Source organism: Stegostoma tigrinum, chromosome 38, assembly GCF_030684315.1.
Source record: "Stegostoma tigrinum isolate sSteTig4 chromosome 38, sSteTig4.hap1, whole genome shotgun sequence".
NCBI classification, from domain to species: domain Eukaryota; kingdom Metazoa; phylum Chordata; class Chondrichthyes; order Orectolobiformes; family Stegostomatidae; genus Stegostoma; species Stegostoma tigrinum.
In genome coordinates this window covers 15932080-15950269 of record NC_081391.1, presented here as the reverse complement: position 1 = coordinate 15950269, position 18190 = coordinate 15932080, and the positions used below count along the sequence as shown (strand labels likewise).

Below are 18190 nucleotides of genomic sequence, written 5' to 3'. Positions count from 1 at the left end.
GGACCCCGCACCTGCGGCTTCGGCCTCCGCTTAGGAAAATCCTATGGGAGCGACTTGTGTAACTACCCAAGCTGTCAGACAGTATATCAGATATAACTCACTTATATGGCAATGATAACTGGTTAGAGCCGGAAATAGATGGTCGCCGTGATGAGACACTACATCTGTTGAGGCCTTAACAATGACTCACGATACACGGGATGAACAGTAACAAATTCAAACTTGTGGCTCTGTGCTGTGTATTTGTTGAAATTATCAAGGCAAATTATGGGGGAAACGCCTACTCTCAGCACAGCAAATCAATGGCTGCTAATACTTGCATCAAAATATTGCCATGGCTAGAAGTCTGAAATAAAAATAAATTGCTGGAAATACTCAGCCTTTAGGTGTCACTGGCCTGTAACTTTACCTGGTTTTCACTCTTTATTAATATTCTCTAACTAGCAATGTTGCTAGCAATAGTTAATATTGTATCGCTTTGCACTTATTTAGCAAATCAAAAATTTTCTGCTCTTTGTAGTCATGCAACAATTTGGCAAAACCTTGCACCAATTAATGTCCCACTTTAGAAAGTGTCTTGCAGCACACGGATTGAAAAATAGCACAGTTGAAAAGTGGAGGAAAAAGTGCGTCACTAAAGTGAATATTTGCACAGACAATTACACTCACTGTTTGCTGACTGAGGAGCAGGCTGCGAAGTTGTGGGTTAGCCCCAGGGTTGGGTGGTCGGAGCAGGGGTCCAGTCTGCTGTGGAGCCGGAGGTGGATTCTGAGGAGGGCCACCTGACTGTTGCTGCTGTGTCACAGCCTGGGCTTGCTGCTGCGCTCTAAGCTGCATTTGCTGCTGCCGTTAGAGACAGAATAAAATTATGAGCAACGCAAATTAAAAGGGTAGGAAGAGTGCACAGGGTGGGAAGTGGGGACAAATGGAGTGTGCACACAGATCAGGGTGGGTGAGGGAACAAGCACAGGGGGTAGAAGAGGAAAGGGAAGGGTGTGGGCACCAACGTGGGGTGGTGGTGGTGGTCCGGCATGGAGAGAATGGACGAAAGAGAGGGAGCAGGCACCAAGGTGTGAGGGGAGAGAATAGAGAAAAGAAAAAGTGCAGGCATGAAAAGATGCAGAGAGTGTATGCAATGCAAAGATGGAGAGAAAGACGGGGTGGTGGGGGGGAAAGAGAAGAGAAGGAGGAAGTGAAAGACACTCACAGATACAAGCAGCTATATTAATAAGTCACTATCAGTAAGCATTTTAACTTCAAGGTTTTCATATTTTCTGCAAAGGCTGTAATTTTGTGGCTATGCACAAAGAGATGGGATTTTATTGCGCTTACGTGCTATCCTGTGTTCACAGTACTGAGATAGACAACCAAAATTACAAAACGGAGAAATTCCAAGTGCTTCTCAACAGTATGGCAGAATTCAGAGCTCAGCATGGCAACTGAATCCAACGTGTGTTTGCTAGGCAACCATGCATAACATTGTAACCTATTTCTGTGACAACTTATTTGTCTATTATTACTAAACTCGTTTCTTGGGCTGGAAATGAAGTTGAGTGAATGGGGGTGGAATGCCCAATAGGAAAATAGAAAACTCAGGCACTGATCCATTCCCATGAATATCTGTTAATCCATCGATAAACACTCATGTGCCTAGATGAGGAGAATTGAACTAGGTTGGATAAGGAGAAACACAAAGAATCACTTGGAACAGATGATCAAAGAAATAAATTCTTGCATCTCTATTACCTCTCATCACAAAGATCAGTAAAATTAACCATCACCCATGGTTCAGTTGTACATCACCTCAAGACCCTGTTAATCGGCTTACTCCCAGAATTTGAGTATAACATCGAGATGACATGAGTCCAGTTGAGAAACTGTTTTGTAGTGCCCAATGTGCCATTTGTTAGAAATGTTAATCCAAGGCCCAATTTCCCTTTTAGGTCAGTGCAAAAGATCCTACGTTTATCAGTTTGAAGACCAGGGCAGTGTTCCCTGTTCCTTGGCTAATACTTGAAGTTATGAGTAAACTGGTATTGAATTTTCTGCATTGCAACAGTGACAGAATACCCAAAGCTGTGATGCACTTTGGGACATCACAAGGTCATGGAAGATACTATGCAAAATGTTGTCAGTGAGCCAAGTTTATTCTTTGGATTCTGTACAAGTTTTATGCAAAGGAGCTCCTGACAGTTATAAATGGCAACAAGGCAGATTTGATATCGGAGCCAGGCATGTCCAGCTGTAGGCAATAGCCTGTTGCATAAAGGGGTATTTACACAAAAGGTAAAGCTTTATCAAATATCAGGTCAATGAATGTTTTCAGGCAGCAAAAAAGTAAAACGTAAAAGCACCCAGTACACTCACCAGATTTTGCTGCCGCTGTTGGTCATCCATTGTTGTAACTGTATGAACCTGAGGTATTGAGGTGGTCACTGGCTGACCTGACATCTGTAAAGTGGAGCAAAGGGACAAGGTATGAGGGAGACAAAGTAAAACCACTTTTCATTTTTACAAAATGTAAATTCTCAATTCTTCCTCAAAGAGAGGGATCTGATCAATCAATTTATTATTTTAGCTTTGAGTCTGATGAGCTGATAGTTCACTGACTTATAACAACTGCAGAAGTCTGCAACAAACTATATTCAGTCATTAATGCTACAAGCCATAAAAACAAACCTGAGCAAATTCAACACAAAGTAGTGTGGGGTTATACCAGGAAGGAGTGGGAGTTTTCTCCACAGCCAGTCTAAGTTGTCCATAATTCCATTTGGACATGTGTGTACTGAGTGAGCTAATCTCAGCCAGGACACTAACAGGCATTATCCCTGGATCAGATCATTATGCAATGATTTTCAGGAACAGCATATAAATGAATGCTGAACACATACAGGATTGGTTTTGATATGGTGCCTGGTCCGGCCAATTAGTTTGCAACTCAGTGTCAAGATTTGCACACGTAGGGTATACCCTGTGCCATTCAAAATATGACACAGGAATATGGGATCATTCATACCTGTTGCTGCTGCACTCCTTGAGAGACTGGCATTGTCCCGGGCTTCTGCATAAATGGTGGGTTTGGAATAGAACCAGTCCCCAATGGTTGTGTTCCACCCATTTGCTGCCAAATTAAAGAACAAAGATGATACAAATAAATGTATTACCATGCTGAAGACATTGCTGCATGAATGTATATAAATTATAATTTACTTCTTGCCTTTCTTCCATTCTTAAGACTTAGTGAGGAGTTTCAATATCACATAACAAAAACAGAAATTAACAGTCTACACACATTACAAAGTCAAACAGGATGGGAGTGGAATAATAAAATGTTCTGTTTTTTAGTTTAGGAACCCATCCTATAGGTTGCAAAAGTTCAGATTTTCTTTCCAACTATTGGGGTGTGTGTGTTGGTAAACCATACGACTAAAACTAACACTGACTATATGCAAAGTCAAGCCATCCATCCTTGCAGCAAGATAAATGAATATGCTCAATCTACCATTCCAAGATAACGCAACAGCTCAAGACTTACATGACTGGGTTAACATACATGAACGCACTAAGCACTCAGCTACAAGTAAACAAAATGGACAGGTATTCCTTTTAAAAAGCTGCACCCAAAAGGCATTGCTTACGAATGAATCATTAACTAGTGTTTTTAAATCAAAATGCTTACATTTCTCTGCTGTTCAATTTTCTGCTGCTGTGCTTTCTTGTGGTTGGTTATGACTAGTCGGATTCCATTCACAAAGCCACTCTGGTCATTTGGGATCAAACCCATGAAGATTTTCTTCTTGGAGGAGTACAGTAGCATCAAGACACGGACCTCACATGGAGCGCTGTGTGGAAAATGGACGCAGCCTGCCTGGAAGAAACACAGACCCAAGATACAGTATCATTTATGGATGGAATCTGGCATGGGAATGTATCTGTATTTATTTCATCATGGTCAGAAGTAGCCATTCTTCACTTTTCTGCATCCTTATAGTTTCAAACTGAGACAGGACAGGTTGAAAACTTTTGCACCCGGTCTCACTTAGTGGCATTTCTACTCGCACATCATTTATTCTTCAGTAGCTTCCCCTTTGGATCATAAACACAGATCATTCTGGATATATGTAGGCAGGCAATGTTTACATTTCAAATGTCTTGCAACCAGTGTTTTGATTTTGGCTCTGTTTACTTGCTTTGACAATAGCCGCCTTCTTGTAATTGGTGCAATCTGCCCTCCCAAGGAACATTGGGAAGAAAACTGTGACACTGGTATGGATCAATTGAGCCAAATAGACAAAACAGAAACAGGCTATTCTTTGCTAGGAGACTTAAGAAATGCCACTGTTTAAAATTCAGGGGTCACCTACTTAAGTCAGAGAGGATGCAATTTTGTTTGCCCCCCCCCCACCCCACACTTGGCAGGTCTTGAATCTTTGAAATATTCTTTTGAGAAATGATGGAAGCAGAGTCTTTGAATATTTTTAAGGTCAAGAAACATATTCTTGTTTATCAGTGGAATGAAAAGTTATCAGGGTAGGGTGGAATGTGAACTTGAGGTTACAATTAGATCAATCATCATCTTATTGGTTAGATTAGATTAGATTTCCTACAGTGTGGAAATAGGCCCTTTGGCCTAATAAGTCCATACAGCCCCTTGTGGCATCCCACACAGAACAATTCCCCTATAAACCCACACACCCCTGAACACTATGGGCAATTTAGCATGGCCAATCCACCTAGCCTACACATCTTTGGACTGTAGGAAGAAACCAGAGCACCCGGAGGAAACCCATGCAGACACGGGGAGAACGTGCAAACTCCACACAGACAGTTGCCCGAGGCTGGAATCGGACCCGGGTCCCTGGCACTGAGGCTGCAGTGCTAACCACTGCGCCAATGTGCCGTGAAAGGCTTGAGGGATCAAGTGACCTACCCCTGCCCCATGATTCCATCCATGCTCAGGAAAAAAGTCTAATTTACAATAAAAGTGAGACACTGGGGTACATTACATGTTCATAATACATTACTAAAAGGCCACACACATACATCTGAAGTTTGATTCTGTAATTAGTGGACTGATCCCATAAGCCTCCAAACTTTCACTTGATGGCAATTTTTTCTTCTGCATCGCTCTCCTTTTCTATTAGCAACGCCACAGTCAGTGCTCTAAACTCCTATTGCTCCAATTAAATCCTCATATGTAAATTCCTTGTGCCATTTCCTCCTCACATCCTTAAGTGTCAGTCACTGTGTCTTAATTCAATGCATCCTTTTCAGGGACTTGAAATGTATTAAACTGCCTCAGTTTTCACTTCCTGTCACAACCTGAATCAAAGCCTGGCGTCATCTAATCTCTCTCTCCCACTGCAACTCCACTCCACCATCCATCTTCTATCCACCTCCCCCCTCTCCCCATTTATTTCAGAGCCTCCTTTCCCTTCCCCATTTCTGAAGGAGGATCTAGGCCCGAAACGTCAGCTGCTTGTCCTGCTGTGTTCATTCAGTTCTACACCTTGTTGTTATCTTGTCACCCAATCATCACTTTCTTGTTTAGCTTCAACTCCTTCTTCAGTTGGAGTTCTTTGCCTCATTATGAAACCAGATTCTTGACAGAGATTGTTCAACAAAAGTAAAACGTGCTCACTTCCAATGTTATAGTTATACATCACAGAAACAGACCCTCTGGTCCAACTTTCCTCTCTCACCTCAAACCAATGCCCTCTAGTTTTGGACTCCCCTATCCTTTGGGGTGGGGGGTGGGGGGTGGGGGGGGGGGGGGGGGGAGGAAGGAGATTAAAAAAAACTTTTGCTATTCACCCTATCCAGGCCCCTCGTGATTTTATCCCTACAGGGTCAGCCTTCACTCCCTGATACTCAAGGGAAAACATGCCAGTGTATTCAGCCTCTCCCTATAACTCAAACTCTCCAGTCCTATCAACATCTTATAAGTCTTTGCCGCACCCTTTCAAGTTTAACAACATTCTTCCTATCAAAGGGTGACCAGAACTGTACACAGTATTCTAAAAGTGGCCTTACCAATGTTCTACACAGCTGCAATGTGACATACGAACTCCTAGATGTCACTCGAGAATCAATGAATTTAGGAAAACCTCTTTCTGGTACTTACAAAGCCATTAGCCATTATTCGATACAGTCCCTTTAATGACTCCAAATCCTTGTTTGTGAACTGAAACTGGACCATTCGAGAATTACGGAATAAATGTCCGAGTGTTGTCTAGATAGTACCGAAAAGAAAGCACAAGAACAGTCAAAGATAATTAAGACAGTAAATTAGAACTTTTTAAAGAAAGAAGTAATTTCCCTCACTACCTCAAAGAATTTTCTCCATCTTCAATGAAGCTATATTGTGAGCAACAATGACAACACAAATACAATAACTGACTCGCAAGAGAAAAGAGTTTTGCACAATTGGGCAGAATCAAGTCAGGATGCTCTGACCATCCTGAGCATGGGGAAAGCCTGACAGGCCAGTTGGTCTTTTGCTGCCTATCAATTTTACATGCTTGGAAAATGGACATTTCCTGATAGTCAGTGCAGAATCAGCAAAACATTTACACACACAGAACATTATAACTTCACTATCTTCCAATGCTGTAGCACCTGTCAAGAAGACTTCTGCAAGCACTGCCGAGGTAGACAGAAGATCTCTAACATCCCATTCTGCCACAAAGTGCTTTATTTTTGTCTGGTAACTCAACACAAAACATCTGCAAGCATGAGATATGCAGGGAGGAACAGGATGCCAGAGGCAGAAAACAGCAAGGGCTGGTCTCAGATCAGGTGCAAAGTATCAGCTCTTCAGACTACAGAAAATATATCCATACGTTACAGCAATTGGATTTCTCTTCATTATTTGCACACCTAATTTTTGCACCCCTCCACGTCAGCACAGTTGTTCTATCAAATGACCAGCCTGTGATCAACATATTCAATTCAAATCTGGAAAATTCAACCGTTGCTTACTTACCAATAATTGTTGTGGAATGAGCTGCATGATAAGTTTCTGAGGCCACTGGTCTGTCTTCCTGTAGAGAAATAGTGTAGGGAGAAAATGGGGAGGGAGGGGGGATGGGGGAAAAAATCTCCAGTAAAGCAGACTCTATTGCCATCAACTATATCTGCACTATTTTTTGTTTTTACATTCAGATACACCTTGCTAAAAGCAGCAATTTAAAATTGGCAGATAGGAAGAGGGAACTCATCTATCAGAGACTCAGTAAACTCTATTTTGAAATCGCCAGCTCCTGCCAATGCAGTGAATCAAGAATTTGGTGTGACTCATGTCACTGTTTGCCCACCGTTGTTGCCTTCTGCTCACGTTACCCACTGCACCTCATCACCTCTGCTCATGGCATTGAGCAGCAAGTGAGAGAGTGAGTGGTCAAGGATTGGGAGCAGGGTGGTGAGAAGGTCAACAGGAGTGGCATGGAAAAAGAGAGGTGAGCAGGATGGCAAGATGAATTAGGAATGGAGAAGCAATCCACAGAATCCAAAACACAGTCTCAAATTGAGTGCAGCATTGGAAACTGACATTTATTCTTTTTAAAAAAAGAGATGGTGATGGAATAGTGGGAGAGTTCACTAAAGGTGATATATGAGGCAAAGTAATTTTTAAAGAAAGTGACGTCATATGCACTGAGATTGTTTTATAGCAAGTGTACGCCATGCAGCTGCAGGGCAGCAAACACGGCTTTTAGAAACCAAATCGACAGTGAGGCTGCATACAAAAAGAACAGTTATGAAATGTTAGAAATACACAGGTGTGCTGACATCAGAAAGTAAACAGGTTGACTTTTGTGCCAATTTGTTCTATTGGTGTGTATCTTCACTCAAAATGCTAACACGCATTCAGTCTGCTAAATATATAAATGATTCTTCCCTTTTTTAAAACCCGAGTGCTGTTGTTTTAAACATACTTTCTGATAAAACAAAGCTGATTAAATAATGTATGAAAAGAGCTATTCAGTCTAATATACTAAGAACTTCAAGTTAGCAATAGCCTTGATGCTTCAGTTTTAAGAACTGCAGCTTTTCTTCCTGAAACTCAGTTTGTTTTACAAGTCAGGAGTTTGTTGACACATATTGAAAGATCAACACAACTTTTGATAAAAGGTTCAGCAACTTAAATTCTCTGAAGATGTATCGGATATACGTGCGTTGCAGTATCGCAGGGATGATGTCTTTTAGATAATACATTAGACCAAAGCTCCATCTGTCCTCTTAAGATAGGATCTTTTGCATCTAGGGGATTCATTCAGGGTACTGCAGGAAAGTTCCTCATGGTGTATTTATATATTCCTCCATCAACAAAGAGCATACCTGTTCATTTATTCATCACTACTCATGAGAACTTATTGCAAACAAATTGGCAGCCATGTTTCATAAATTACAACAGCAATTGCACTTAGAAAAGTGTTTCATTAGTTGTGAAGCATTTCGGGAGGTCCAAGGCCATGAAAAACACTATTGAATTCTGTTCTTTTACTGAATCAAACTGACTGGAAGTTTCATTCCCAAGTCTGTGCGCTAGTAGTTGATCTGAGTTATGGCAGTATCAACGATGGTCACAGAATCCCGTGTGCAAAGAAAGAGGGTGTCACCAGCAAGTGCTTCTAAGAAAACTGGACAAAGAACAACAGAGGTCTAGCTGTTCAGAATAGCAAATCTCATCATCAGCTCCATACAAAGTCTCAGAAGGGCACTTGTTCGCAGTACCAAAAGAGTTATAAACACCCAAAGAACTTCACCCCAACAAATGCCAATGTGAAACAAGGAGGAAAAATCATCGTCATTTTTTCAATGCGATCTGACTTTCAAATATAACATTTTTCTGCTCTCATACTTACAGGTTTTCCCCAGGGGTGACGTAGACCTGGCAAGGAAGTGATCGTGTCAGTTTCGCATTCAAATCCACTGATGCAGGTTTGGGTTTCTAGGGAAGTTGAGGCACAAAAAGAAATTCAATCATGGCAACCTTCAAGCCAAGTCTTGAATGAATGACTATTTCTGGAGTTATAATGTGCCACTGGCTACAGAATTAACTATCACTGTAAAGAACTATCCAGCAACACCAAGTGGTCATGCAATGGAACTTCAAGCTAATTATATGTTTCACTGGGCATGACTAAGGATGTTGCTTCAAAATTCGGTGCAGTGCTTTTCTGAATGTTTGCATGAGGTTCTAGGGTGTTAGAAAAGAGGCTAGGATCAACTGTGTGCCTAGATTCATGTCAAGTGACTTGTAAGATTTGTCTCATGAGGTCATATCAGGGGGCAGTTAAGAGTTGCGTATCTGAAAGAACTGCAAGGACTGGAAATCAGAAACAAAAACAGAAGTTGCTAGAAATACTCAGCAGGACCTTAAATATTAACTCTTGTTTCTCTCCATTGATGCTGCCAGACCTGCTGAGTTTTTCTAACAATTTCTGTTTTTGGGTGTAATTATATGTTTCATCTTTTCAAAATATTTCCTTTGCTATTGTGAAGACGGAAAACGCCAAGTGCTAGTGATTGAATTACAAAGCTCGTCATGTCTTTGTTAGATACTTAGAGACCTCCTTTACATTTAGTCTGACAGTCTTAAATTTGCTCACTCCCCTAGCATTGCTACCAGTCAAAAATAAACAAAACTAGACATATCTCACCTCTTGCCATTCCAAGACTCCACTCCATGCTAGGATTTTATTGGCCACTGAGCTAGGTGCCACAGTAACTCCAACCACATTTCCAGCACCGGCTCCAACACCCACAGTCTGCTGAAAGAAGAGGCAAATGCACACTCAATATTTGGCAATCCTGAGTACCAAGTTCCACCTCCCAGCTACCCACTCCCATTCCACCAGTGCAATATTGCTTTCCTTCTCTGTTGAAGTCACTGACATTGAACAGGTCTGACTGTTACTCTAGACCCAAGGAAACAATCAGTTCAATGTATGCGAAAGTAGCTGTCAGCAGTTTAGTTGTGAATAGGTGGAGTGCATCATAGAGGAGTCTGCTCCTGTACACAAAGAAAATCTGTCAAATTCAGCTTGAATTGTAGCAAGTTGGTAATATTACTGGACAAGTAATCCAGTGGCCCAGACAAAATGTTCCAGAGATACGAATTCAAATCCCAAAGATAGCCAGAAGACCTTAAACAATTAGTAAATCGAGTCTCATTGATAAGCATCGTAGAACCTGATTCACTAGTATTCCTCAGCGGAGGAAATCTCTCATTCTTATTGGCTCTGGTTGACACACGACCCTTAAGTGCCCTCTGAAATGGTCTAATGAGACAAATCATACAGGTCACTTGACATGAATCTAGGCACATGGTTGATTCTAATCTCTTTATTAACACCGTAGAACCTTGTGCAAACATTCAGAAAAGCACAGCACTGAATGTTGAAGCAACATCCTTAGTCATACCCAGTGAATCCTACCTTGTGGGCAATATCTCAGACTACTCCACTTTGTGCCAAACCATCCAGAGGGACAGATTTAATGACAGTGGGAGAACAGAGTTCATGGGAAAGGGAGTCCTCGACATTAAATCCAGGTCCAATGAAGTCTCATGACACTGGCAAGATTGCCATCTACTTCAATCCCTCAGCTGATGAATTGAGACCCCACATGTTGTGCATCACTTGCAAAAAGCACCAAAGCTTGCATGGACACAGGCTGCACTCTGGTCGAGACTTGGATGTACAAAACTCTTCATGGCATCACTAGTACATAGTTTGCAGAGTCTTGGAGGAGACTGTGGAAATCACTGTTCTTTGTAGAAATGCAGAGCACAAAGGAACAGTTCCAGTTGCTGAAGACCAATTATCTTAGTCCCAAGACACTGGGTGGGAGATTCTCAAAGACATGTCCTCCGCAACACTGAATATAATTGGTTTCTGGTTGTGTAGCTTCAGCGGTCCTTGAGCAAAAACTTTTGAAACTAGATGTCAAGCTGCAGTGTGTTGACCCCAAATCACCATAGATGGAACCTTGGATCAGTCACATAGCTCAGAGGGGGCATTGGTGACAAGAGAAGCAAGAAAGGGCAAGTTTACTTGACTTTGTCCTCAATCTACCTGTCTCAGGAATGTCTATCATGACTGTACTGGTAGGAGTGACCATTGCATACTGAGGATACCATCCATTGTTTTTTGTGGCATCACCACAATGCTGAATAGAATAGACTTTGAACAGACGTAGCAAATCAAAACTAATGCATGAAGTGCTATGAACCATTAGCAACAGAATTGTATTCAACCACAAACTGCAACCTTATGCCTCAGCATAACTCCAACTCTAACATTACAACCCAAGCTAGGAGATCAATCCTTGTTCAATAAAGAGTGCAGGAGGGTTATCCAGGAGGCAACTTAAAAATGATACGCCAGCCTGGCATGGTTATAACACAGGACTTCTTGCACGTCATTAGCAGCAGCAAGTGATAGATGGAGCTAAGCGATCATATAATAAAATGATTAGATCTAAGCTCTGCAGTCCTACCAGATCAGATCGTGAAAGGCAATGGAAAATTAAAAATTGAACAGGAGATGGAGGCTCGACAAATTACTTCCCAGGTTTTGAGGATAGAGCTGAGCACATTAGGGCAAAAGACAAAAGGTGTATTTCAGGTAAAAATGCTGAATGGACAATCCACCTCAGCCTTCTCTTCAAGGTCCGGCATCATGTCAGTCTTTAACCAATTCAATTAATTGCACATGACATCAAAAAATAAGTGAAGACACTGGACACAGTCAGTCAGAGTCAGATAGTCATTCAGCTTGGAAACACACCCTTCGGTCCAACTAATCTACACCAACCATGTTCCCAAACTAAACTAGTCCTAGCTGCCTGCATTTGGCCTATACCTGTCCAAACCTTTCCTGTTCATTTACTTAACTAAAATGACTTTTAAATATTGTAACTGTACCTGCTTCCACCATTTCCTCGAGCAGTTTAGTCCATGTATGAACCACTGTAAAGAAGTTGACCTTCATTTTGTTTTACAACTTGCTCCTCTCATCTTAAAAACATGCCCTCTAGTTTTCAACTCCCCCAGCCCAGGTAAAAAACTCTTGCCATTCGCTTTATCTACACCCTTAATGATTTTATAGACTACCAAAAGATCATCCTCAACCTAACACTTCAATGAAAATAGGCTGGTTGGGCTTGGACTAACTCAAAACTTTCATTCCCAACAACGTCCTGGTAAAACTTTTCTGAACCCTTTCAATCTACTAACATGTTTCCTCTAGCAGGGCAACCAGAACTGCATACAGTACTCTAGAAGAAGGCTCACCAACATCCTGCACAACCTCAACATTACATTCCATTTCCTATACTCAAAAGGACTGAGCAATGAAGGCAGGCATGCATTCTAAAGGCATTCTTAACCACCCTGTCTACCTATGATGTAACTTTTAAAGAATTATGTATCTAAACCCTGAGGTCTCTTTGTTCTACAACACTACCCAAAGCCCTACCACTAATTGGTAAAACAAAGAAAGGCATGACTTATACAAAATGCAATATCTCACATTTAGCGGAATTAAACTCTATCTGCCACTCTTCAGCCTATTGATCAACATCTCTTTATAGTCTGAGATAACCTTCTTCCCTGTCCACTATAAGCATTAATTTCGTCATCTGCAAACTTACCAATCATGCCTCCTTTATTTTCATTCAAATCATTTATGTAAAAGATAAACAAAAGTAGACCCAGTGCTGATCCCTGTGGAACACTGTTGTTCATAGGTCTCTAGTCTGAAAAACAACCATCCACCACCAGCCTCTGACTCCCACTGTCAAGCCAATCTTCTATCCAATTGGCAAGTTCACCCAGAATCCCACGTGATCTAACTTTACTAAATCAGTTTACTATGTAGAACCTTGTTAAAGGCTTCACTAAAAACCTACGTAAACAATGTCTACTGCTCTGTCCTCAATCCTTTTGGTTACTTCCCCAAAACACTCAATCAAATCTGTGAGACAATTTCCCTTCGCATAAAACCATGCTGGCCACCCTTAATCCATCCTTGCCTCTCCAAATGTATGTAAATCCTATCTTTCAGGATCACCTCCAACTAATTACTCACCACTGACATCAAGCTCACAAGTCTTTAGTTCCCAGGCTTCTCTTTGCAGCCTTTCTTAAATAAAGGTCCAACATTAGCCACCCTCCAGTTCTCCAGTACCTCACCCACAGTTCTAGATAATGTAAATGTTTCCGCTGGGAGCCCTGCAATATCTTTCCCCAACTTCCCACAACGTCCTGGAATACATGACCAAGTCCTGGAGATTGATCCACCTTTACATTTTCTAAGGCCTCCAGCACTTCCTCTTCTGTCATGTGAACCATTTTTAAAACATTATTTATTACCAACCACCACCCCCACCCCCGAGATCCCCAGCCTCCATTGCTTTTCTCCACAGCAAAAAGTGACACAAAATATTCACTTAGTATCTCTCCCATCACCTGGATTGGGCTGTTGAAGAAGTAACAAAAGAGGTTTGAGGAGGGCAGAGGGATGGACTTCAATAAGGCATTTGACAATGTTCCTCACGGTAGACTAGTTAGCAAGGTTAAATCACACTGAACACAAGGATAACTAGCTACTTAGACACAGAACTGGGTCAAAGTTAGAAGAAAAAGCAGTGCTGGAGGCCTGTGAGCAGTGATCTGCCACAAGGGTCTGTGTTGGGTTCACTGCTTTTCGTCATTTATATAAATGGTTTGGACATGAACATAGGGAGTACGGCAAGTAAATTTGCAAATGACCACTAAAACTTGAGGGAAAGTGGACAGCAAAGAAGGTTACCTTAGGAGTTCAACAGGACGTTGATCAGATGGGGCAATGGGCCAAAGAGTGGCAGATGGAGTTTAACTTAGATAAACATGGGGTGTGTTTTGGAAAGGCAAATCAGGTTGGGACTCAGACACTCCTACAGAGGGTTACTGAACAAACAGGCCCTGGAGAGCAGGTTCATAATTCCTTGAAAGTGGAGTCACCAGGCAGGTAGCATAGTGAAGGCAGCATTTGATACGTTTGCCTTTAATGATCAGTGCCTTGAGTACAGGAGTGGTGTGGTCTCTTATTTCACTACTTTTTTTTTTAAATTAAAGGCTCCTCAGTCAATGGTGCCTCTAACCAACTACACGACAATGTAATAAAATGTGAGGCTGGATGAACACAGCAGGCCAAGCAGCATCTCAGGAGCACAAAAGCTGATGTTTCGGGCCTGGACCCTTCATCAGACTGGATGTCCAGTCCCTATACACCTGCATTCCGCATGCAGATGGCCTCAAGGCCCTCCGCTTCTTCCTGTCCCGCAGGCCTGACCAGTCCCCCTCCACCGACACTCTCATCCGCCTAGCTGAACTCGTCCTCACCCTCAACAACTTCTCTTTTGACTCCTCCCACTTCCTACAGACTAAGGGGGTGGCCATGGGCACCCGCATGGGCCCCAGCTATGCCTGCCTCTTTGTAGGTTACGTGGAACAGTCCCTCTTCCGCACCTACACAGGCCCCAAACCCCACCTCTTCCTCCGGTACATTGATGACTGTATCGGCGCCGCCTCTTGCTCCCCAAAGGAGCTCAAACAGTTCATCCACTTCACCAACACCTTCCACCCCAACCTTCAGTTCACCTAAACCAGTCCAGTTCGTCCCCTTCCCCCACTGCACCACACAACCAGCCCAGCTCTTCCCCCCCACCCACTGCATCCCAAAACCAGTCCAACCTGTCTCTGCCTCCAGCACATCCCTCACCTTCCTGGACCTCTCAGTCTCCATCTCAGGCAACCAGCTTGTAACTGATGTCCATTTCAAGCCCACCGACTCCCACAGCTACCTAGAATACACCTCCTCCCACCCACCCTCCTGCAAAAATTCCATTCCCTATTCCCAATTCCTCCGCCTCTGCCGCATCTGCTCCCACGACAAGACATTCCACTCCCGCACATCCCAGATGTCCAAGTTCTTCAAGGACTGCAACTTTCCCCCCACAGTGATCAAGAACGCCCTTGACCGCGTCTCCCGTATTTCCCGCAACACATCCCACACACCCCGCCCCCGCCACAACCGCCCAAAGAGGATGCCCCTCGTTCTCACACACCACCCTACCAACCTCCGGATACAACGCATCATCCTCCGACACTTCTGCCATTTACAATCCAACCCCACCACCCAAGACATTTTTCCATCCCCACCCCTGTCTGCTTTCCGGAGAGACCACTCTCTCCGTGACTCCCTTGTTCGCTCCACACTGCCCTCCAACCCACCACACCCGGCACCTTCCCCTGCAACCGCAGGAAATGCTACACTTGCCCCCACACCTCCTCCCTCACCCCTATCCCAGGCCCCAAGATGACATTCCACATTAAGCAGAGGTTCACCTGCACATATGCCAATGTGGTATACTGCATCCACTGTACCCGGTGTGGCTTCCTCTACATTGGGGAAACCAAGCGGAGGCTTGGAGACTGCTTTGCAGAACACCTCCGCTCAGTTCGCAACAAACAACTGCACCTCCCACTCGCAAACCATTTCCACTCCCCCTCCCATTCTCTAGATGACATGTCCATCATGGGCCTCCTGCAGTGCCACAATGATGCCACCCGAAGGTTGCAGGAACAGCAACTCTCATTCCGCCTGGGAACCCTGTAGCCTAATGGTATCAATGTGGACTTCACCAGTTTCAAAATCTCCCCTTCCCCTACTGCATCCCTAAACCAGTCCAGTTCGTCCCCTTCCCCCACTGCACCACACAACCAGCCCAGCTCTTCCCCCCCACCCACTGCATCCCAAAACCAGTCCAACCTGTCTCTGCCTCCCTAACCGGTTCTTCCGCTCACCCATCCCTTCCTCCCACCCCAAGCCGCACCCCCATCTACCAACTAACCTCATCCCACCTCCTTGACCTGTCCGTCTTCCCTGGACTGACCTATCCCCTCCCTACCTCCCCACCTATACTCTCTCCACCTATCTTCTTTAGTCTCCATCTTCGGTCCGCCTCCCCCTCTCTCCCTATTTATTCCAGTTCCCTCTCCCCATCCCCCTCTCTGATGAAGGGTCCAGGCCCGAAACGTCAGCTTTTGTGCTCCTGAGATGCTGCTTGGCCTGCTGTGTTCATCCAGCCTCACATTTTATTATCTTGGAATTCTTCAGCATCTGCAGTTCCCATTATCTCTGATACACGACAATGTGAAAACTTGCCCAGATATGCCATGCGTGCAAAAAGGAGAAATCTAATCAGACCAATTACCTATTTATAATTATCTTGGCCAAACCAGTGACATGGACAAAAAAAATGTCCTGACTTAAAAATACAGCAATAATGCAAACTTCAAAACTTGAATAACAGTTCAGTGATTGAAGAATTGCCAATAACTTCCTGGAAAACATTGTTTCCTGAGATGTAACAGACAAGGAAAAAATGTTATAAAGTAGTTAAAGCAATATGGTCATTACCTATCCCTGCGAAGAAGGGGTCAGAACAACACAAACAAGCTGTTTCCTGGGCAAGAGAAGGTAACACCGCTTGATACCTGCTACATCGTGACAAATGGTCAAGTTAGATTGTTTGCAGAAGGTATGTCCCAAGGTAAAGGGTTAATTGCAGGAAAGTTGTGTTTTGAACAGTTCATCCCGAATGTCATGATGACCAGAGCAACTACTCCTGATAGGAAAGCAAGCTACAGCTACTACTCCACAAGTATAATCAATACTGCGGATGAAAGGATCTAAAAGAATAATCAACAATGGCACGGCAGAAACATCACCAGACTGAAAATTCTATAAAAATTCAACATCAGGATTCTTCAGGACCAGAACTCTGGCGAACAACACAGCAGAAGGACCGAAACCTGAACATCTAGAAACAGACACCATTTGTTAGAATCGCAGCCAAATTCCACCATTAATTGGGTGTTGCGTTGAGAGAAGCTTGCTTACTTGAGGGGTCTTCATTACTACATGTAACTAAGATAAGAAATAGCTTCAATATTTGATTGAGAGATTTCTTGTTAAATACCTGAATTAAAGTTAACTTGCCGCAATTTACACAACTATATGGAACTGTTCCTTCACTGCTGCTGGAACAAAATCCTGCAAAATGCCCCTCTCTCAGTAATGTAGGACTTGTTCCACATAAACTGCTGCAGGTCAAGAAAATGACTCATGAACACCGTAACAAGAATTAGAAATGGACAATAAATGCTTTACTTGTCAAAAATGACTAGAAAAAAGTGTTACTTACCATGGACTGCTGGTTGGGCTGCTGTGCAGCCTGTGGCTGCTGTGGTAATGGAACGCCAGTGGTAACCAGGCTAGATTGTGCTGCTGCAGTCATCATGGAAGCAGTGGATGGGATGACTTTGGTTATGCTGGCCACAGGGCTTGTCGTTAATGCTTGAGGAGTAGCCTGGCTGAACATGGCTCCCACACCAGAAGCTGGAGGTATCTGGCTTACTGCAGGAACTGTGAAGCAGTAAGTGTGCAAAACAATAGATTAGCCATCTCCATAATTAGCTTTGAAAGCTTTTTTTGGTCAGCTACAGCACAGCAACAATAAATCCCTTGAACCATTTCTTTCCCTCTGTTAAGTAGGGTACTCACTGGAAAACATCTTCATAGGCAACTGCCCTCTTTCAAGTACATTCCCCAAGTAGTTGCTTCTCATTAAGCACAGACAACAGAATGCTTTCAGATTAAGTTATTCTGCCAGTCATCTCCAACCAAGCAAAATGCTGCCCTTAAATCAACTGTACATTTTTTTTCTGTCACAATCTTTGAAAGGAGCACTGCTCATTAATGTAAACTGTATGTTCTGGTTCTCTGGCAGCATGGCTGTAACATTTCCTACATTTATTCCAGTGAAATTTATCCAGAGATCAGGAATAGTAAACCTGGATGACGTTCTACAAATTACCTTGGTCTGGTGCAGGCTGGGGGTAACAGAGGTGAGATTTGATGCACCTAATGATTGGAGGGGGGCTAGGAATCAAACATTCATTTCTCATGGTCAGTCTAGTTTGATTGTACACCAACCCCACTAGACCAACCCCAATTGTGACCCTGCAACTTCACAACAGAATCAAAAGAATAAAAGCTGTATTTTCATGCTCCAGAAAAATTATCCCAGTCCTTGAAGCAAGATCAATTAGGATAAGTTCCAAAAGGGGCCAAAAGAT

General features: G+C 43.1%; 1 protein-coding gene across 4 annotated transcripts in view; it reads right to left on the bottom strand.

The window, feature by feature from the left end:
• med25 (mediator complex subunit 25) overlaps positions 1–18190 on the bottom strand; it is a 45123-nt gene that overhangs the window by 9799 nt on the left and 17134 nt on the right. For 2 of the 4 annotated variants that reach the window (XM_048521237.2, XM_048521240.2), the window contains 9 exons: positions 17257–17477; positions 9663–9773; positions 8865–8950; positions 6986–7043; positions 6125–6232; positions 3680–3868; positions 3017–3121; positions 2368–2451; positions 670–843 (listed from right to left, as the gene is read on the bottom strand). In XM_048521237.2, the coding sequence (XP_048377194.1) occupies positions 670–843; positions 2368–2451; positions 3017–3121; positions 3680–3868; positions 6125–6232; positions 6986–7043; positions 8865–8950; positions 9663–9773; positions 17257–17477 (1136 nt within the window). The remainder of the gene's footprint in view (positions 1–669; positions 844–2367; positions 2452–3016; positions 3122–3679; positions 3869–6124; positions 6233–6985; positions 7044–8864; positions 8951–9662; positions 9774–17256; positions 17478–18190) is intronic. The other 2 variants (XM_048521238.2, XM_048521239.2) reach the window with 2 other exon arrangements.